Below are 21,601 nucleotides of genomic sequence, written 5' to 3'. Positions count from 1 at the left end.
TTTATCTTTATAGATTGTGTTAATATATTTCAAGTAAATTTCGCAACTGTATATTTATTAAAGTAAATTTCTAGTATAAATTTTGAAGTTAAAGTATTTAAACTGACTCAAAAAACAAATTAGAATATTAAAATTAAAATTTTAAAAAATTAGGTAGCTAATTTATAATAATCAATAGTTCTGTACGTTTTTTTTTTTTTTTTTGGAATTCTGGGAGGCTATTCTTTTTTTCGTTTTTTTTTTAAGTAAATTATCATACTATCTACACATCATTTACACTCAAATATATAATCATTAAAATTTGATTTATTTTATAGGTTTTATAATAAAAAATTATAAAACAATCTATGCAACAACACCTAGTAAATTAGACAAAAATTTGATGGGCATCATCCCCAGATAAAATTGTTTGGGGACGATGCCGACCACGCGGCGTCCATCGCAACCCTCGGAAACAGCAAAGAAAAAGAAAAAAAAATTTCTGGGCTTTATTTTTTAGAGAGAGAGAGAGGGAGAAAAAGGAGAAAGGGGCTGTGGTAATGGACGTCCGGACACACACTCACAGGCTCCGTCCAGTTGTTTGGGGATTTGTTTGGGGACAGATGCCTACCAAATTTTTGTCCTAATAAACTCTCTTATAAACATCTATCCTAAATTCCTAATTTTTATTTTTGGTATTAATTTTTTTTTAAAAAAAAAGAATACCGGAATCCGGTCCGAATCCACTAACGAGTCCGAGCAAAATTCACGCCCGACCCATTTACCGAATCTGGTCCAAACCCACTAACATTTATTATTGGGCGCGTATTTTAACCACGACCGACGCGGTTCGTAATAATTCCTCCGAATCCGCGCACCATTCACCACTCACCTCTCTCACTCTCGATCGGCGAGCTCGGAGGTGAACGATAATGGCGGGGGCCCTAAACCCTAGCCTGTTGAAGGCGATACTCGTGGTGATGGGGCTAGGGTTAGCGGCGTACATCGTCGGGCCCCCTCTCTATTGGCACCTCGTCGAAGCCCTCGGCGGCTCCTCCTCGTGCCCCCCCTGCTCCTGCGATTGCTCCTCCCAACCCCTCCTCTCCCTCCCCGAAGGTGCCGGTCCTTTTACCTCTTCCTCTTTACCCTGTGATTTCACTTCGAAGATGTGAGATCTGTGCCAATTTTCCCTTGGATTCGACGAGATCGGTGGCGCATCTGCGAGATCCGAGTTTCATTTCTTCCCCAATTTTACTTGTTTTTTTGTTAGATCGAGTGTACTGACGCTGATTTCCTGTTTCTGATTGCAGAGTTGAGCAACGTCTCGATCACAGGTTATTATCATTTCAATTTCCAGTTTCTTTCGGAGGTATCAAGTAGTTATTGAGGTTAATTGCTCGAGTGGACTAAAAGCAATTGCAAATGTCTTATTTATTTGTTGAATTTGTGTCATTAGTGCAAATTTGCTGGTTATATGCTGTTCTCATGATTTGATTAGTTCAATTTGACTTGCATTTTTGTTAATTTCGTGGAACTTTTTATCAGTAAAATTGCGCAGATGGTAAAATTGAGTCACGTAAAACAGGAGTTCTCTTTTCCCAGTTATTTTCACCATTGATCTGCTTAAATTCCAAAAGTAGGTTGGTTAATTAGCGTGCCAATCCCCTTAAAGATGGAGAAAAAGATTTTTCATCTGATATTGACAGGAGCTACCTCAAGGAAATTTCTATTTCTGAGCCTTCCTACAGATTACGGTAATTTCAGATCATGAGGAACATTCACAGGTAGGTTTACTTTTATTCACCAGAAACTGCTGCTCTTGAACGGTAACAAACGCCTCAAAGTACACTGCTTCTTCAGACACCAGTTACCTTCATGTCATGTGCATTAGACGATTCCAATTTTGATGGTCGCTTGTTTACTTCACCGATCATCAAACACAAGAAAATTTGGTGTACCAATACAATACGGATCAGTTATCTATCTGTTGATCGGTGAAGTAAACAAGCGACCATCAAAATTGCCGCCTCTCTTGCATTTTAACTTCCATTGCCACCTCTCTTGCATTTTAATATTGAGAAAATGGTAATAAAAATGTGATTTCACTTCGTTTAGCAAGGAACCGTCCTAATCAGAACGAAATAGCTGAAATAGAATTTTAATAGCGGACCCTTTATGAATTAGTGCTTACAATGATGGACCTGCTTTGCACAAAGTGGTTTAAATGAATCCCCGATGAACCAAATCCTCTTATAACTTCATTTGTTTTCTCAACTATATTAGTACTTAATTCTTTTCCGCAGATTGTGCGAAACGCGACCCGGAGGTTAGCGAAGAAATGGACAAGAATTTCACAGACCTCCTCACAGAAGAATTGAAGTTGAGAGAAGAGGAGGCGACGGAAGCAGAGCAGCGTGCTGACGTGACATTACTCGAGGCGAAGAAGTTGGCATCACAGTATCAAAAGGAAGCCGACAAGTGCAGCTCAGGAATGGACACCTGCGAGGAGGCACGAGAGAGGGCCGAGGCCACATTGCTCGAACAGAAGAAGCTCACCGCATTGTGGGAATTAAGGGCTCGACAAAAAGGGTGGAAACCGGGGAATGTAAAGTCTCAATGAATAAGGTTGAGAGTTCTCGCTTCTCGAAGAGGGCGAAATGGAGAAATCAGTTTCACCTAAATAGAGTTTTCTCGCTTGCCACGGTAGTTTGTCGACCTACAATACGGTGATCATGTTAAGAGGATAGTTATCCAAGAAGTAATGAAGCAATTTCCTTTTTATCCTCTTAAATTTCGCATTTAGAAGTGTACCATTTTTGGAAAGTAAGTTGGAACCAAGTTACTTGTTCATAGATGCATTATGTGACGCAACAGGTTGATGAAGAACCGCAGTTGAATCGATTGTTGCTTCTTTTCTTTTGTTTTTTTTTTTTTGTTTTAGTTCCCTTGAAGTGATTTCTGCGAATTTTTAACATAACTAAATAATCGGAAAAATCAAGTGAAATTTCTTATTTATTGCATCATTTTTCGTCTTACAACCTTTTTTCCATTGATGTTTTGAATTGTAGTCGTTGTCGCAGAGTCATACAATTCTTCTGCAAGATGTTTTTTCCCCCCTCTTCTTGTTTGTTTATTCAATAAATTCCATTAAAATGGTTAGATCCAAAAACAGCTGAGGTTGGGAGTTTGAAGCAAATTTATGGAGTGGAAAGAGTCCGTGAACTTAAATTTTAAATGATACAAGTTTGTTTGCTCTCTTTGTTGTTTGCTTTTAGTTTTATACTTTTTACCTATAAATATGGAAAATCACTTTCTTTTATTCGTAAAATTATATAGAACTTATGTGAACTATTCACCATTTTGATTAGATTATCTAAATTTTAAAATTTTCTGATTCAAATATCTTTAGATACAAAATTTAAGTTAATTTATGTAAATAAATAAATTATGTAAAATATATTAATTGAATTTGTAAATATAAATGATGTATTCAAATTTAAACTTATAGTCAATCAAATAAATTAAAAACTTAGATAGAAAAATTTATATTTTTAAAAGTTGGATAGTCAGATCAAAATGAATGATAGTTGAGATAAGTTTTATACATTGTTATTTTTTCTTAAGCATTAAAAGCATGTGATTGAATTTTTCCTAATACTAACTAACACATAAATTTGAAATTAAAAAATAAATCCGAACTATGTATTTTTACACCAACTATAATATATATACGTAAAAAAAGAAGAAGAAGAAAATGCTATATAAAAATCCAAAAAATGAGTGTGCATATCTCACACTTTAATTCAAAATGGTAAACAACACTCTTAAACTTTTAATATTAAAAAAATTACTAGAATAATTGTAAAATATTGACTTTTAAATTAAAAAGTGCAAGAATTATATTCACTTTTTTTTTAAAAATGTATTAGATCGCATTATTTAAAAAAAAATTATGAATGTAATATTATTATTCTCAAGAAAAAAAAAAAGGATCTTTGCCATTTTTGGTACTATATATGAGTTGGTACTTTGGTACCGGAGCGGGTCAAATATTTTTTGCGGATCCACTCATTGATAAGACAAGGGGCCCCACACCAAATACGCCATGAAACGGTCAAAAAATTTCCCCAATATTTTTTTATTTTTTTTTTTCAAATCATTTTCGCTCTCTCTCACTCGTGGCACCCAATTTCAATTTCAAATTTCCTCAATTAAAACGCACACGTATAAACACCAAATTCCAAACTACGCCTCCTCACTCTCTCGATCACTACGAGCTCTCCGAAGCTCGCGATTCGAAGGGGCTCGGCGAAAACCCTAGCTCGATCGCGGAGGTTTCTAGGGCTTCGATCTCCGCTCGGAATGGGATGCTTGTTTGGTTGTTTCCGGATCAAAGATGATGATCGAGGGGATCACTTCATCTCCAGCTCGATTGCTTCCGCGAACAAGGTTTGTGGCGGATTTATGTGTTATTTTAAGGTTTTATTGCATGAGTTTGTTTTGAGGCGTGTATTTTTGGTTATTTTGTTGTGGAATCGGCAGATTAATGGGGAGAAATTGGTGTCGAAGAATCAATTAGCAGCTATTTTCTTACGGGAAGGTAATGATCATGATCGTGTGCCTAATTTGAGTAATTTGGTGTGATTTTTTGTTGTAATTAGTAATAAATTTGCTTTTTAGTAGCTAATTTTTTATTTTGGTTCAATTTTCGTATGTGAAGATAAAGGTTCTCCCTGTGAAAAAAGCTTGTATCAAAATTCACAAGAGAGGCGTGATAAAGAGAGGTCAGATAGAGAACTCAAGGATGAGGTATGCGTTTGCACAACTCAATTTTCCATTCAAACAAGTTTCTTGTGGTGCTTGTGTTTTGTATTTTAATGCAATTATTATGTATATGTTAATTTGATGGTTTATGTTGGTCAAATGGTTCATCTTTTGCAGAAAGAGTTTCACATTGATCTATGCTTGTTTTAGTGCAAATGCAACCGCTAGTTTGCAATTTTATCCCTCTGGTGTTTTACCAACTATGATTTATTATCATTATTGTATAAACAATCAATATATTTTGAGCTGATTAATAAGATTAGAATCGTCCATTTCGTACTAATTGGTCCGCTTGGAAATCGATCATTGTGTAACGGCAGTGTAGGCCTGTTTAAAGTATCTATAAGATAGTCCATGTATCATCTACTAGAGTTTGCACTCGATGATATATAGTTGGCTTTTCCTCTTTGTCATCAGATTATCACGCCCCTCCATACAAAACTTAAATGCTTCCGTCGAGCTGGTAAGCACGCCACTCATTTGTTGCTGATGGTAGTTCACTCATTGGATAGAAAATGTATTTTGGTAGTATAAAGTGGTTAAATTTCTCCAGCAATCATGTCTCTCTTATTAAAATAGATTGCACACACTGATTATAATTAAGACCGGTTTGTAAATGTATCAAACCCATTTTAATTTTTCATAGATCATTACACCAAATCTGATTGCAACAAGTTAGCATGTAACTCGCTATTTTATTTTGCTGGCAATTCGACTGCATGTACATGCATCTGAAGTTTAAGGCTAAGGTCCTAAAGTGTTATTACCTGTATCTAATAGCGAGAATGTAAATTGGAATTCCTTTGGAACTATTTTATGTATCTCTACTTCTCGGGGCTGATCGGTTGACACCTTTTTCAGATATAATTACTACTCTTTCTTCAAATCGTTAACTCTTGGACATTCATATGCTGAATTAAGAAGTTTTGACAGGCCAAGTTTCTTAAATCTTTTGGCACTTTACTAGAAACACCAGAAGAAATTCGAAAAGCATCTGAAAGTGGAAATGCTGAAACTCTTGATCAGGGTGGTGTGCCTCCTGTTCGCTCATGGCTCCCTGGTATAACTGGTAAAGCACTTTTTACTGAAGGACAACAAGTTGCTGAAGTTTCAGAAAATGGAAGGTACAGCTATCTGCTTACCTCTCCTATTAGTTTAAGCAAATAATTGAACAGGAAAATATTCAGAATGAACTGTTTTGGCTTCATTGTAGCTCTATTAGCAAGGGACATCAAACCTCAGTGCAGCACGAGAGTACGGTAAAACATGACTCTGGTCTCAAGTGTCGGATTGGCAGTGTAACTTCGAATACATCACCGCAAGAAAGCAAAGAAAGCCATCTTCCATCCTTTGGTTCTAAATGTGAACCCTTTCCGATGCTGTTAAAACTGACTGAGGAAATGCAAACTCCAGCAACTGCTTATCCAGCTGATCAAGAGTCACTCAAAACCAGAAAAAACGCTAGAATCTGTACACAATACATGTATCCAGTTTTAAATCCTGTACACAACCTATCTCAAGCTTCAGAACATACAGATTCAGAATTGTGTGGAAACCATGCATTTAGGGAGAGTCAAAGAAATGCAGTGACACCTTGGGCCAATAGAGCAAAGGGACCATTAAACCAGGATGATCCAGAACTTGCTGTTCCCAGTTTATCTCAATGGTTGAAACCCCCAGTGGCTAATAGTGGAGGGAGGTACGAGATATCTCCAAAGTCCAGGTCTCAATCTGGAATGAGCTCTGATGTGGACAGGCCTATTATCGGAATGGTTGCTGCACATTGGAATGAGGAAGAATCAGATCCTGTTCCTCCAAAGTGGTGGGACGGAAATGGCATCCCCAACTCGACGAACAAGTATAAAGAGGTAGGATGTTCATTCCCATCTTTTAGCCTTTGCGGTGCTATGAATATTAACCCGAGTTGTATCTAAGTAAATCTTGCATTATAAGAGCAGGATCAGAAAGTAAGCTGGCATGCCACCCCGTTTGAGGAGAGGCTAGAGAAGGCTTTATCAGAAGAGAAACTACAGTCCCAAAGGTTTTAATCACAATTTTATCATACCGTAAATTACATATACGATTTCAATCTCACTGTAAATTATCTACAGCTATTTTTTTTTCCACCATTGATTTTTTTTTCGTCCTAGTTTAATTAGCTCTCAGGGATTAGACTTCTGAGCTTAATTATTCAAAAGTTACCGACTGTTCCTAGCGCAAGTGGCAAAGGGCTTGATGGTTGGTACCTGAGGTCCCTAGTTCGAATCCTAGTTGATTTACATTTTCAGCTAAGTTTATTTCTAAATGAAATAAATAAAAAAATCAAAAGTTGATCCAACCTATCCTTCACAATGTGTCACAGCAATCAACTCCCTTGTACTTATATATTTGCAAAAGTATACATGAATTAGTCAGCAAAAAGAACTCTTTGCATTTCTTTTGTTGGATTTCCCAAAACCAGATAGGTGATTGGACGAAAAAAGATTGTTAGGTGGATACTTTCCTGCTCTTCATGCTGATAACCATAAGCAGCACGAAGTTGGAAAGTATAAGAACTACTACTTAGAAGCGTTATTGCCAACTGTCGAAGCTTTCTTGTCCTATCCGGAAAAATAACAAAATCTCGAAAGCACTCTTCTCCGCCTTATGTTTAACTTAATTTGCTGGTTTGTTCTTTTCTTTCTAGGAAACATTCTAATGGGAAATCAATTGAGTTCAGGGATGAAGGTGAGGAAAGTGATACAGCAGCATCCTGAAACTTCTAGTCATATTTCTTGCTCCGTCGTTGCTAGTCTGTGATCGTAGCTCTTCGAGTTCTTGATGTGTCATTAAGGCAGTGTTGCAATAGTTGGTTTTTTTTTTCCAAGCGGTGGTTTCTGTTGCTCATTCCAGTTTACTTCTGCCATCAGCAACCAGCAGCATCAAAAAATGAGGTATTAGTTTTTGCTGCTTGTTCTTGTACAAAAAGAAACTTAGAAGTCATCAATGCTTTTGATGCCAAATAGTTTTCTGGTATGCATTACTAGTTCAGTTCATTTTTGCTTAAGATCATTCTAGTTTCTGTTTCGACTATGTTGATTTTAACTGCTTCAGAGGTTGTATTGCATCTATGAATTCTGAGGGGCTTTTACTTTTCTTTTTCTTGACCCTCCCTTTGTTTTGTATGCATACTGGACTAGACTATACCCAACCCGTCGAATTGAATAGCCGACGTATGGAATTCAAAAACCCCATGGTAGAAATATCTTGACTTCCAAAGTTGGTTGGTGCATTTTGAATTGGATTGTACATGTCAAACTGATTAGTACTCGGAATATTCAAATTCAATTCGTAAACGGCTAATCTAGGGTTGATGAGATTTGTCTGGGTGGGCCAATCTGCATTTTATGGATTAAACTCACGCAACTCATGCAAAATGAAACTGCTGTAAAATTCCGCAACTAAGACTTGATTTCATAGCTTTTCCTAGTTGAAAACAAAAGCAATCCCCACCACATTTTCTGATATTGATAATTTAGTGTTATGTTCTTTTCCTATGGTGTAAAATTTGAGATTTAGTGTATAATTTCACATTCATCATTAAATGAAGCAAGTGTTATGCTTGATCATTTGATTGGTTACCTTTAACTACAATACATATTTTTGGCTGATGAGCTCTATGACTATGTAAAGGTCTGGCCCACTAACACTGATAATTTATTAGACCCAAACCGATAATCTAAAATATTTAAGCCTACTTTTTAGTTTTAGTGCATCCGTCACACATCACGTGTAAGTTTCTCGCACCCACCTCACACTTTTGGGAATGTGAGGCTCATTTCACACTTTCGACTGGTAAATCAGTTTTGATACTAACTATAGCGACTCCGCCTATCAGCGTTAATAACTCGTTATGTCTAAATTACTAGTCTAAAATGTTTAAATTTAGTTACTATATTTAATATGCTTGTCGTAAAAAAGTCTTCATATGGAATGTGTTTTCAACACAATAGTGAGAGACGAGACCAGAATCACCAGTGTGTACTTGTCTACTGTTTGACTATTCAAATTAATAATTGTAATGTTTGAATGTGTGCACGAGAGAATAGTTTCCTTTTTTAATTTTATCTCTTTTGACAAGTGACAACCAGTTTTAGCATATAGGCATGTAGAATAGATTTTTTGGATCCATTTTGATATTGCCATATAAATTTATTAAATTATTTTGTCTCATAGGGAATGAATATGCTCATATTACTTTCATAAGATAGGCACGTGGATTGATTGTTTCAATAGTTTTTGAAGTATCCATCATTTTCGAACTTATTCTATTTTCACACTAAATATGTGTCCTTCAATTTCAAGACGCATGGTACCAGTGCTCATGCATTACGTGTCAATCTATTATTAGAAAAAAAAAAGAAAATGTACTTGTAGATAATTATGTGTGCTTCTACTAATATAGGATTAACGTAGGGTTAGGGCTAGGAGTTATTTTTGCAGATTTTTTATTAACATAAATGACCTAAAATTCATAAATTCAATTAGGTAAAACTTTAAATGCCACCCATATGGTTTCGTATTTTCTCATTTTAGTATTTTGTGGTTTAAAGTGTATCCATTTAGCACCTTATGATTTTTTTTTTATTATCCATAGTACTAATTTTTTTTCGTTAAATCAGTGACAAAGTTAAAACTAAAGGGTATTAAAGTAAATATTCGATAAATCTATGTGGGGTATCTGAAGTTTTTTGTATATAATTTAACAAAATATTGACGGAGGAGTTGACGAAAAAAAAAAAAAAGAAACCACAGGGTACTAACTTAATACACTCTAAACCAGTGGGTACTAAAATGAGAATGTGCAAAACCATATGAGTGGTATTTGAAGTTTACCTATTTAATTATAAATAGTAAATTTAATTTGATTAATATATACTTAGTGAAAGGAGAAAGAGATGAACGCAAAGAAGAAAAAGAAACTAAGCATTTATATTAAAAAGTGGAAAAAAGGGCGAGAAAAGGAAAATAATATTATGAAAATCACTTTATATTTTTCTCTTTAATATATATCCATACATCAGAGGATNAAAAAAAAAAAAATATTCTGAGCTATTATTACAAGGTTACACTCAACTCTGTGTAAACTAACCCATAATTAATGTGTGTACGTAGCTAGCAGTGTGAAAGCTTTAATTTGTATACCCCCTCATTGAGCTCATAAGTTAATTACATATGAAATTGGAAATAAGAGGAGACACAATAAGCTCATTTAAGTATATCTCCATCCACAAATTGCACTTGGATCTGTCACAACCTCCATTATTCTCCCAAGCTCATCCCAACAATTGTCCTTCACAAACTCATTCATGGGAGGATTAATGTATGTGTTATTATTTGCATGAAACGCCATTAATGGAGTTTGGGGTGTTATTGTGTTCCAATATTGTCCTTGGAACATGTATTGGTTTTTCTCTTCAAAGTTGTTGTAGGCCACCTTACGCTGATGATCATCAGGTTGTTGCTGCGGCAAAATCACAGGGGCTGCATTATAGCACCTGATCAATTCGTCTCCGGACTCGGACTCGAAGCTATTCGACTTTGAGCTCGCATCATCGCTCCGGATCTTCTTGCTCGTCGCTTCTCTCCAATCTTGGGGGTACTTCTTATATGTAATGTTTCGCTTGAATATCCGGCATATCGTCCAAATTTCCTGTTAGTAAATGTATACGGTGGATCTTCAGAAGTGTAGTTTAAGTGGAGTCATTTAAATAAGTACTACTTATTTTTTCAACAAGAATCTCTTCTTGAGCTATACCCACTATAGCAGCACACTTTTGCTAGAGCGTGCGAAAGCTAGCTTATTTATTGAGTAAAATAGTTGTTTCAGAAGTCCGGCCAAACACAAACATGCTCCTGACAAACTTTTCAGGCATGGTATGTACATTCAAAAGAGTTCATCTAAGAATTTAAGGTACGAGAAATCTTACAGCTTCTTGCAGGGAAGGGTTTGTATTGTCGCCATTCTTGCTGTCGGCCGGTGGAAGGCGGAACTCATGCATCATCCAGTCCGTTTTCGTGCCCTTTCCCGCGCTTCCTCGGTAGTAAACTAACGACTTCTTGAGCCCGATGCACTCGCCAGATTTGGTCAAAGAACATATCGGCCGATCGATGCCAGTCGCCTTCCAAAATCCGGACCCAGTAACCCTGTTAGGCCTGATGCTGTTCCTGTATTTCCGTCCCCTCAGGCAGAAGAAGTACCATTCTTTCTCCCCGCCCACTGAGCTGACTTTTAAAAAGCAATTAAAAGTAAAAAAAAGATATAAAAGATCAGCATTTAATGGGTGAAAATAAAGCTTGGTGTCTCTATAAATATCACCCTCACTCCCGTTTACTCCAGAGTAAATAGAATAGACTGATGCAATTGGTGTAGTTAGGGTCAGGGTTCGTACGATATACACCCATCGTCTGGACCCAAATTGATCGATCTAATGCATCACCTCATTTGCTCTTAAGTAAACAGGAATAGATAAATTAAGCATCTTTCTAATTCTCCACACGCCTTATCTATTTGATCTCTACCATGCACATCTAAACTATACCTTCGCTCATTTTGATCTTCCGTAACACTCTTTACTAATTAAATACCTTTTGGGTGCTCTCTTTGGATCATTTTATAAAGAATATGCTACTAATCACTATTGAAACCGAGAACATATTGATCAGGTACTATAGTAGAATAGAACAAAAAAGATTCATTGGTGCAACTATATACTTACGTTGGAGATCCCAGGGATCATACTTGTATATATCCATCTCCTTTATGATCTCGATACTCAGCTGCTTCTTCTCCACCTTTCTACGTAGATAAAACCCCACAAGCTCTTCATCCGTCGGGTGAAACCGAAACCCGGGAAGCTCCACGTCCTCCTCATCTTCTACTGCTTCTTCCACCAATTCCTCTTCACCTTGTCGATCTCCATTTCCACTCTTCATATTCATCTCTCTCTCTCTCTCTCTCTCTCTCTCTCTCTCTCTCTCTCTCTCTCTCTCTCTCTCTCGCGTGTAAACAAAGGAGCGTATAATGTAATAATAATAATATATGAGCTTTGTGAGCTTGTGGGGAGGGGGATATTTATAAATAACATACATAATGGTTATATATATAGATAGGTAAATGCATGATGTAGCTATGCACAAGTCATGTGATGGGGATGCTTTGAAAATCGGGATGTAGAATGAGAGCAAAGTGAACAGACCGAGTCAAGATGTTTGAGCTTGGTCGACGTAGAGAATTATAGCCGTTCGATATGTTATATTAAAGGGCCATTTGCTTCATCACATTAGAGAAAAAGAAAAAAAAAAAAAACTTATAGAAGGGATCATGTGTGTATCGTAGCTCTCTCACACATGCTAGATAGGGTTTTAATCTCGGATTAGTCCCTATCTTAATTAAATGGTAATATAAAGATCATAAAAATTTTAGGATAAGCTTCAAATACCACCCCTGTGGTTTCGCATTTTTTCAATTTAGTACTTTGTGGTTTAAAATGTATCAATTTAATATGTGGTTTCATATTTCTTTTTTTTTTCAGTCCCTTTGTTAACTTTTTGTTAAAACATATACAAAAACTTCAGATATCCTATTTATAGTTTATTGAATATTCACTTTAGTACTCTTTAGTTTTAACTTTATCACTAATTTAATAAAAAAAAATAATGAAGGGATAACAAAAAAAATAAAAATAAAATCACAGGGTACGAAATTGATACATTTTAACCATAGGGTATTAAAGTAAGAAAATACAAAACCACATGAATGATATTTGAATTTTTTTCAAAATTTTAATACTAATAACTAGATTTAAACCTCTCAACCGTAAATGCACATGATATAGATGTGATTTAATTTGGGCTAGAGAATTTGACCTGATCGTAGGAGCGCGTGACGCAAAAGCATTTCTTAAGTACAAGAAAGTTCGAGGGCCCTTTTGAGAAAGATGTATAGCTGAGGGGTCTCCGTACAATTTTCCCTCCTTTTTTGTTTTTTTCTTATGTTCATCGCACGTGCGAAGAAAGGTCGAGAGATCCCAAAGGGGGGGACATCTTAAGCCCCGGAAAAAAATTCGAATCTCTAACCATATTCCCATTTGAGCAATGAGCACACTCCACAAGAGGATTACTCCCACAACGTGGGAAGGGATCATTTAATCTCCACCGTCCATCATCACATGGCCCCTCGGATCAGACGATGGTGTATGTATAATAACAACATTGAAACATTCCTAATTCTCATAATTTTGGTCTATATATATATATATAGAGAGAGAGAGAGAGAGAGACAGAGAGAGTCCGGCTGGGACATTATTGATAGCACAAAGGACTTGATGCTATCGAATTTTCTACCGTTAAATTTTAACCCTTTGATTATTTTTACCCGTTAAATTATATTATTCAACAAATCAATCACTCAACCCTGGAGGGCCCACATCATCCTAACCACATATTTTTTAATTCAAGGGCTAAAAAATTAATAGCACCAATAACTTGGTGCTATTAAGTTTTCTGCCATTGGATTAAAAGGTGTGCGGTTAGAATAATATTGGCCTCATAGAGTTGAGTGGGTGGTTAGTTAAATAGTATAATCAAACGGATGAAAATGATAAAAGAGATAAATCTAACGGCAGAATACTTGATAGCATAAAATGTTTCGTGCTATCGATAGTAGCCCAGCCGGACTCTCTCCCTATATATATATAGGCTAGGGCTACTATACTCTATAAGAGTACGAGAGCGATCGTACTTATAAGAGAACAGTAGCCGGACTATATTTATATATATATATATATATATATGTGTGTGTGTGTGTGTGTGCGGGCGCGCGCGCTATCGAAAGCACGGAACCTTCCGTGCTTCCAGCTCGTTTTCGATGTTGCGACTTTCGAATCGTCGATCGGCTCCGTTAAACTTGATCTAGAGTATTTGAAGTACCTAGAAAATAAATTTTATGATTTTTCGATATCATTTGCCTAGTGATCGAAGGGACTCAAAATCAATAATTTTAATGGCCGTAGTGAGCCGTTTGCAAGTTTAACGGTGTAGAAATATCCAAATCACGTGAAATTTTGATAAAATTTTTTTTATACTATATAAAACAAGATTAATATCTTTGATCTAAAATTTTAATGTCATATTATAACGTTTTGTAAGATTTTTATTTTCAGCTGTTGATTTTGAGCCCCTTCGTTCACTAGGTAAATAATATCGAAAAATCGTATAATTTATTTTCTAGGTACTTCAAATACTCTAGATCAAGTTTAACGGAGCTGATCGACGATTCGAAAGTCGCAACATCGAAAACGAGCTGGAAGCACGGAAGGCTTCGTGCTTCCGATAGCATAGTAGCCTTACTATATATATATATATATATATATATATATATATATATATAGGCTGGGGCTACTATACTCTTATGAGTATAGATCTCTTTTTACTCATAAATTTTTAACCGTTAATTGATGGGATGTGTGGTTAGGATGATGGTGGTCCCCACTTAAAATGATAGTGGTCCCCTAGAGTTGAGTGAGTAGTTGGTTAAGTAGTATGATCTAACGAATGAAAATGATTAATGAAATAAATCTAAGGGCCGAAAATTTATGAGTATAAGACAGTCAATACTCATAAAAGTATATAGTAGTCGGAGTATATATATATAGAATTAGGCTGGAATACTATTAATAGTAAAATGCTCTTTTTGCTATCAAGTTTTTAACCCTTTGATGAAAAATTGTAAGGTCAGGATGATATTAGTCGATTAGAGTTGAGTAGTCCCCCTAGGGTTGAGTGGTCCCTACTAGGTTATAGTATTTAATTCAATGGTTAGAAATAATGAAAAGAGTTGATTCAAAGGCTAAAAAATTGGTAGCAACAATGGGATTTTGCTACTAATAGTAGCCCAGTCCAAGTCTATCTCTCTCTCTCTCTCTCTCTCTCTATATATATATATATAGAACTAGGCTGGAATACTATCAATAGCATCAAACTATTGGTGCTATTGATTTTTTAGCCCTTAGATTGAGAAATGGGTGGCTAGGATGATGTGGACCCTCTAGGATTGAGTGAGTGGTTTGTTGAATAGTATAATCTAACGGGTAAAAATAATCAGAGGGTTAAATTTAACGGTGAAAAACTCGATAGCACCACGATAGTACCTCAGCCGGACTCTATATATATATATATATATATAATTTAATTTGAAAAGTACAGGACAAGAGCAGGAGGACCCTATGATCAATTTTGTCTTTAGAGAGAAAAAATCAGGTATAAGATAATTATAATAATAAATATTAAACGTAATTTTTTATTATTAATGTCTCATCATTCGACGTCTCTTCCTTATCAAGGCCGTTTAGTAGGATAAAAATGTTATGGACATTGTGTCCATCGAAAGTAATTTGGGAACGCCATAGATGGATGCCGCGTGGCATCTGCCGCGTGAGGGAACAGTCGGATTTTTTTTTGATAAATCTGGTGCATCGTTTTTTACTATAAAATTTTATTTTTTTACTTTTTAGTTATAATTTAATATAATATAAATATATATATATATATAATTAAAATTCTTTTACATATATTTTTAAATGTCATAAAATATATATCTCTATTATTATATTAAGTTATAATTAAAAATAAAAATAAAATTTTGGAGTTAAAATCGGTGCACCGGGTGCACTAGAAAAAACCCTACTGCTCTCCCAAATGGCCGAGCAGCGGGGCGATGTGCCCCGCATGGGGGTTTACGTGGCGCCCATCGGAGAAGTTCAGGAGCCACGCGGCATCCATTCATGGCGATCCTAAATTAATTTATGGGGACATGGTGTCCATAAAATTTATGTCTTGTTTAATATGTGTGCAAAAATACAACTTTGAATTAATAAAGCATTCCTATTTAATTAACCATTTGAATCGAATATGTCAAAAATCAACTTTGAGTACCGTCCGAATCGGACTTTTTTATAAAATCACTCTTTAAAATTTTATAATTTAAAAGATAATTCGGTCAAATTTATATTTGGCAAATTAATCCTCTATTTACCACGTAGGATTTTTTTTCGAAACGCGGTGAATCATTCACTGTATTTTTCATACTTTTTAAAAGAGGTAAATTGTTCATCGCATACTCTCATGTTTTTTAAAGACGGTGAATCGTTCACCGTATTTATTAAGATTGTACATGGATTATATGGGAAATAGAAAAAAGTGAAGTTATTAGGATTATACGTGAATTATTAGAATTTTTATTTAATAATTAGGATTGTATGAATAGATTATTAGGGTTTTAGGTTGTTAAAATTATATAAAATTGTACGAATAAATTATTAGGATCTTCAGGTTCTTAAGATTATATATGTGATTAGTTGATATTTTTATGTGGTAGATAGAATTATATATGAGATATAGAAAGAAACAGTAAATACGTAAAAGACGATGAATAATTCACCGTTTTTGTGGAAAATTAGAAAGGCGATGAATTGTTCAGAAAGCAGTGAATCGTTCATCGTCTTTAAAAGAAAATTTGATTAGTTTCCTAAAAAAAAAATTTATAGGGTTATTAACCCAATTAGAATTTATAGAGTTATTTTGAAAAAAAGTCCTTCCAATTGATGGCTCAACTGGCGAATCAGTAAATCGGTCTAGTTCTAAACAAAACAGCTAGATTTTTTTATTTTTTATTTTTATCTTTTTCTTTATTAGTGTAATTTTTAATTTTATGTTTAATTGATTTTTTAGATATTTTATGTTCTATAATGGAAAATAAAATTTTAAAAACCTGTATCTATTTAATTTGGCATAAAAAGTGAGTATTTTATAATTAAATATAATACTAAAATAATAATATATATTTTCTATCCAAATAATAATAATAATAATAATGTATTTAAAGCGTCATGCTGATGTCATTGATAGAAACTCTTGATCCAATAATATTTCAATTCGTTGTTAGATCTGATTCACTGATAGAAACTCTTGATCCAATAATATTTCAGTTCGTTGTTAAATCTAATTTTTAAAATATTGATTTTTTAGTGAGATCACTAAAATTATATCTTAGTCGAATCAGTGTGAGTTATACACTATATTTATCACTTACTGAAAATAAAATATATATATATTTTTTTTTAATCGTGCTTTCTCATCACGCATAATATATTCAGAAAATATATCATTTTCGCATGAGTGATGGCTCCATGACTAACACTCGCGAACTAACAACTAATTCCATCTTAGTCCAACTCTTTTTGGTTCAAAAAAACTGCTATATATTCTTCAAATGAGTTGCTTAAAATTCTTTAGCATGCATGTGTTGTGGAATTAAGTTGGGGATTAGAGAACAAGTCTTAGCCATCTTTAATTATGCAATTAATATTTGACTGAGTGTGATAATAATAATAATAATAATAATAATAAAAATAAAGAAAAAAAATTAATAAGGAAAAAGAAAGATACTGCTTCCAAGTGTATGGATGTGATCACTTGACATTACCTTTGGCATTTGACTTTGACATGGAAAATTATCTTACTCTCGGGGACTCTTTTTGTACATCCGTGTCCAACTCCACCAAGCAAATTAAATATATATCCTTGGTAAAACTATTATTTGCTGAGCAAGTCTATTCGAAAGTACGGAAATTTTTGTCCCTATAAATTATTTTGAATGATAAAACATTCGATTCGACGATTGACTCCGTTAGACATAATCTATGTTATCGAAGCTAACAAAAAACTAAATTTTATAATTTTTCGATATCATTTACTAAGTGATCAAAATGTCTGAAAAATAACTATTTTAACGATCGATATGGCATGTTTTTAAGTTCAACGTTGTAGAATAATCCAAATTACATGAAATTTTAATAGAAAAATTTTACTTAACATCAATACTAAGATCAATATTGCTGATTTGAAATTTGAGTCTTTTCTCACTATTTTTATTAGATTTTATTTTCAGCAATTTATTTTGAGGCCGATCGTTTACTAGACAATGAGATCAAAAAATTAAGAATTTTAAATTTTAAATAATTTCAATAATGTAAATTATATTTAACGAAATCAATCGCCGAATCGAATGTTCTAATAAAAAACAACTTACAAATACTGAGCCTTTCTACTTTCGAAAGTAGGTAGCCTAGCTCTTATTTTCTTTGCTTTTTTTTTTTTCTTTTCTTTTTTTTTGGGAAAACTTCAAAAACCCCCCCGTGGTTTCATGCATTCTCACGTTAGTACCCTGTGGTTTAAAACGTATCAATTTGCCCCCCTGTGGTTTCGTTTTTATCTTTTCAGAAGCTTTTTCGTTAATATTTCGTTAAATTATATACAAAAAACTTCAGATAACCATCTATGTTTATCGAATATTCACTTTAGCATCCTTTAATTTTAATTTTGTCACTGATTTAAGAAAAAAAATAATAAAATTGATAACAAAAAGAGAAAAATGAAACCACAGGGGGGCAAATTGATACGTTTTAAACCACAGGGTATGAAAGTGAGAATGCATGAAACCACAGGGGGGGTTTTTGAAGTTTTCCCTTTTTTTTTGTTTTTGAGAGAGAGATAGGTAGCACGCTATCCGTTTCGTTTATTTCATTTAGAAATAAACTTAACTAGAAATGTGAATCAATTAGAATTCGAATTTAGAACCTCAGATACCAACCATCAAACCCTTTGTCACTTGCTCTAGGGACGGTCGGTTATTTTGCTTGGCTTTAGAAATAGTTTTTCTATTAAGGAGCAGGGGTTGAATATTTATAGTTTGTTTAGTTGTAGTATTGTTTTGTAAAGTGCTTGCGTATGATTCGTACTATGCGGTAGTGTAAAATTTTTAAATTAAAAGTACTAAATTAAAACTTTTGGTTATTTTGTTTTTAGCTACAATGGCAAGCAATATTATATATACATGCAATGTGGCGATGATCATCATATACATATATAGAATGAGGCTACTATACAATCTATAGTGCTGGAGCTCTAATAATATAGATTTTTTGTTTCAATCTTAGAATGTTTAAATCAATAATTCACATTGTTAAATATGATTTAGGATATATAAAGTTCTTACAAATAAAATTCTAGTAAGTGAATTATATCTAAATAAACGAAAAAAATTAAACGCTCTTTAAAATTTGAGGATAAGACTTTTAAATTCAAAATTAAGGATGCTAACCTTGATCTAAATGTTTAAAATATTTCTTATTAAAATTTGAATAAATTTAGATTCTTTTATACGATTAAACTACAAATTTGCCATAGTAGCCATTAAAAATTGACAATTTAAAAAAAAAAATTGATCATAAAATAAATAATGTTAAAAAAATATAAAATTTTATTTATAAAAATTTTAATATCTTAATTCAGTTTTAACGGTGTGAATCGTTGATATGAACATTCTAAGATCGAAAATCAGCATGTGAATCGTTGATTTAGGATATATATATATATATAGAGAGAGAGAGAGAGAGAGAGAGAGAGAGNTAGTTGATTTAGGATATATATATATATAGAGAGAGAGAGAGAGAGAATCTCTTTCTAAATTGCTAACTTCTTAATTCTCGAGCAATATAAAAATTGATGTAATACAAGAGTTTACTAGATAGGAAGCTGGGAACATAAAGGATGGAAAAAATGAAAGAAAAATAAAACTTCATTTGCCATAGAACAGTTTTATTAGTTAGTTTATAAAACTTAAAATATAAGGAAATTAACAGTATGATTGAGACTGGCTAATTAACCTTCTTGTGAGAATTATTGTGTTGCCTCTTTCACCTAAAATACATGAAAAATTAAAATTAATACCCATAACTAAATTATTTTTCTCTCTCTTCTAATTTTTGCCTCCAAATTTAAATAGTTTGTGATAATTTCTTTTCTTTTCTTTTTCTTTTTTTTTTTTTGTAAAGATGTTCTTGTGATAAAATGAAACAGTAATTTCACTTCTTTTCTTTTTCTATGGCAACTGTGACTTTATAGCAATGCTTTCTTTTTCTTCATCCACTTGAGAATTTGAAGACTAAGTTAACTCCAATGCACAGCAAGTAAAAGTCATTTGATAAAGAACACTTTTTCATGTTCATGAAAAACTAATACTCTCTAAATGTGCTAAAAGTTCATGTATTCAAATGCTGATCAATATGAAGAAATATGAAGTTCTTTTTTGTAGATATATTCCTTTTCAAAAGTGATGGCGCTAAAGCGACTTAGCGTGCGGTTAATTTATTATAACTGCACAATTAAGCAAAGAAAAGTGAGGTTAATTTCGAACAGTCAAAAACCCCGGCTATGTTAATTTTCTTATATGAGCATATATGACTCATGACTTTGTTGAACCAAAATAATAATAATAATAACAATAAGGAAAAACTTCAAAAAAATCCCACTGTGGTTTCGTACTTTTTCATTTTAGTACCTTATGGTTTAAAGTGTATCAAGTTAGTACTCTGTGATTTTGCACTTTCTCACTTTAGTACCATGTGGTTTAAAGTATATCAAGTTAATACCCTGTGATTTTATTTTTGTATCAAGTTAATACCCTATGATTTTTAAACCATAGGGTACTTAAACCATAGGGTACTAAAGTGAGAAAATGCAAAACCACAGGATAGTAACTTGATACACTTTAAACCATGGGATACTAAAGTGAGAAAGTGCAAAACCACAGAATACTAATTTGATACACTTTAAACCATATGATACTAAAGTGAGAAAGAGTGAAACTACAAGGAAGGTTTTTGAAGTTTTCCCTAATAATAATAATAATAATACATATATAATTGCTTCCTTTAATAAGGCATGTAGTGATAAAATGACTTGTGTGTTAATTCTTCTTTCATATGGATTTTATTCTTTAGGGTTGATTTTTTCTTTTGTCTTTTTGGTATATATCATAGCCATCCCATTAGACCATGACTGGGTTTAGCCACATTTTGAGTCCAAGATGATCAGGACCATTTCATTTGGCCTTTTTATGTATCATAGACTAGAAGAGTAATACTCTTGACAAATAAGTACTTTTTTTTTTTTTTTTTTTTTTTTTTTTTTTTTTGTTTCTCCTAGACTAGGCATGTCTGTGTGTGTATAGGAATTTAAACATTTATAATAAACTTAATTCAAATAGATGAAAGCAAAAGATAACAGATTGAAGTTATATAAGATCAATATTCCGACATCATCCAAAACGATTTTTCAAGTGTAAATCTTCGATTGCAGGTTAAAGTCAAATCACGGGGATCTTCAGTAATAATATAAATATGGAGAAAAATTTGAAAATATTAGAGCTTGCGTTTGAATTTAGTGGGAGAACTTGGAGTTAGGGGATGTAGGAGACGAAACTCCTGACCAAGTAATAATAATAATAATAATTGTAGAATTTATCACTATTAGTTTCAAGGACTCCAAATTAAAGAGCCTTCTTCTTTTTCTTTTTCTTTTTTTTTAATTCTTTTTGGGTTCAACTTGACTCTAAATTTGTAACTTGTAAGGGTTTATTTACATCCAATCAATGGAGCTTATAAAAAAGTTAATTTTTACACAGGCAGAGGTTTATGCTTCTTTCAGAAATTCAATTTTAAGTTTTGGCATAATTGTGTGATTTACCAGAATAATTTAGTCGCCTGCAGACTATATAGTTTAGTGGTGCAGCTGTGATTCATTTTAGGATTAACTTCATACAGGTTCCCACAAACATAATAAATGGCAAATATATCCATACAAAGTTTAACTTTCATATAATATTTTTGTAAAAGTCCTAATATTTTCAAATATGCTC

General features: G+C 33.5%; 3 protein-coding genes across 5 annotated transcripts; 2 read left to right on the top strand and 1 right to left on the bottom strand.

Moving 5' to 3' along the window:
* On the top strand, window positions 812-2,898 carry LOC109715175. Its single transcript, XM_020240058.1, has 3 exons — window positions 812-1,095; window positions 1,290-1,313; window positions 2,283-2,898. The coding sequence occupies exons 1-3, from the start codon at window positions 912-914 to the stop codon at window positions 2,597-2,599; spliced, it is 525 nt and encodes a 174-aa protein (XP_020095647.1). The 5' UTR covers window positions 812-911; the 3' UTR covers window positions 2,600-2,898.
* LOC109715172 (protein JASON-like) lies at window positions 4,153-7,944 on the top strand. Of its 3 annotated transcripts, none has more exons than XM_020240054.1 (7): window positions 4,153-4,428; window positions 4,522-4,579; window positions 4,700-4,788; window positions 5,737-5,927; window positions 6,017-6,671; window positions 6,762-6,844; window positions 7,490-7,944. In XM_020240054.1, exons 1-7 carry the CDS (start codon window positions 4,342-4,344, stop codon window positions 7,557-7,559), a joined length of 1,233 nt encoding a protein of 410 aa, XP_020095643.1. In that variant the 5' UTR covers window positions 4,153-4,341; the 3' UTR covers window positions 7,560-7,944. The 3 variants fall into 3 exon arrangements, with proteins under 3 accessions (XP_020095643.1, XP_020095644.1, XP_020095642.1); XM_020240055.1 differs by having other exon boundaries at window positions 4,519-4,579; window positions 5,830-5,927; XM_020240053.1 differs by having other exon boundaries at window positions 4,519-4,579.
* LOC109715174 (transcription factor JUNGBRUNNEN 1-like) lies at window positions 9,940-11,829 on the bottom strand. The gene is made up of 3 exons (XM_020240057.1): window positions 11,562-11,829; window positions 10,773-11,071; window positions 9,940-10,495 (listed from the first exon to the last, which is right to left on the bottom strand). Exons 1-3 carry the CDS (start codon window positions 11,782-11,784, stop codon window positions 10,055-10,057), a joined length of 963 nt encoding a protein of 320 aa, XP_020095646.1. The 5' UTR covers window positions 11,785-11,829; the 3' UTR covers window positions 9,940-10,054.

This window comes from Ananas comosus, linkage group 9 (genome assembly GCF_001540865.1).
Source record: "Ananas comosus cultivar F153 linkage group 9, ASM154086v1, whole genome shotgun sequence".
NCBI classification, from domain to species: domain Eukaryota; kingdom Viridiplantae; phylum Streptophyta; class Magnoliopsida; order Poales; family Bromeliaceae; genus Ananas; species Ananas comosus.
This window is presented reverse-complemented; position numbering and strand designations above follow the sequence as displayed.

Coding starts and splice junctions, on each gene's coding strand:
- LOC109715175 (XM_020240058.1), top strand. CDS start 912: ATGGCGGGGGCCCTAAACCCTAGCCTGTTGAAGGCGATACTCGTGGTG. Junction 1,096..1,289: donor CCTCCTCTCCCTCCCCGAAG/GTGCCGGTCCTT, acceptor TTCTGATTGCAG/AGTTGAGCAACGTCTCGATC. Junction 1,314..2,282: donor GAGCAACGTCTCGATCACAG/GTTATTATCATT, acceptor TCTTTTCCGCAG/ATTGTGCGAAACGCGACCCG.
- LOC109715172 (XM_020240053.1), top strand. CDS start 4,342: ATGGGATGCTTGTTTGGTTGTTTCCGGATCAAAGATGATGATCGAGGG. Junction 4,429..4,518: donor CGATTGCTTCCGCGAACAAG/GTTTGTGGCGGA, acceptor TTGTGGAATCGG/CAGATTAATGGGGAGAAATT. Junction 4,789..5,736: donor ATAGAGAACTCAAGGATGAG/GTATGCGTTTGC, acceptor AAGTTTTGACAG/GCCAAGTTTCTTAAATCTTT.
- LOC109715174 (XM_020240057.1), bottom strand. CDS start 11,784: ATGAATATGAAGAGTGGAAATGGAGATCGACAAGGTGAAGAGGAATTG. Junction 11,072..11,561: donor TGATCCCTGGGATCTCCAAC/GTAAGTATATAG, acceptor GCTTTTTAAAAG/TCAGCTCAGTGGGCGGGGAG. Junction 10,496..10,772: donor ACCCTTCCCTGCAAGAAGCT/GTAAGATTTCTC, acceptor ATTTACTAACAG/GAAATTTGGACGATATGCCG.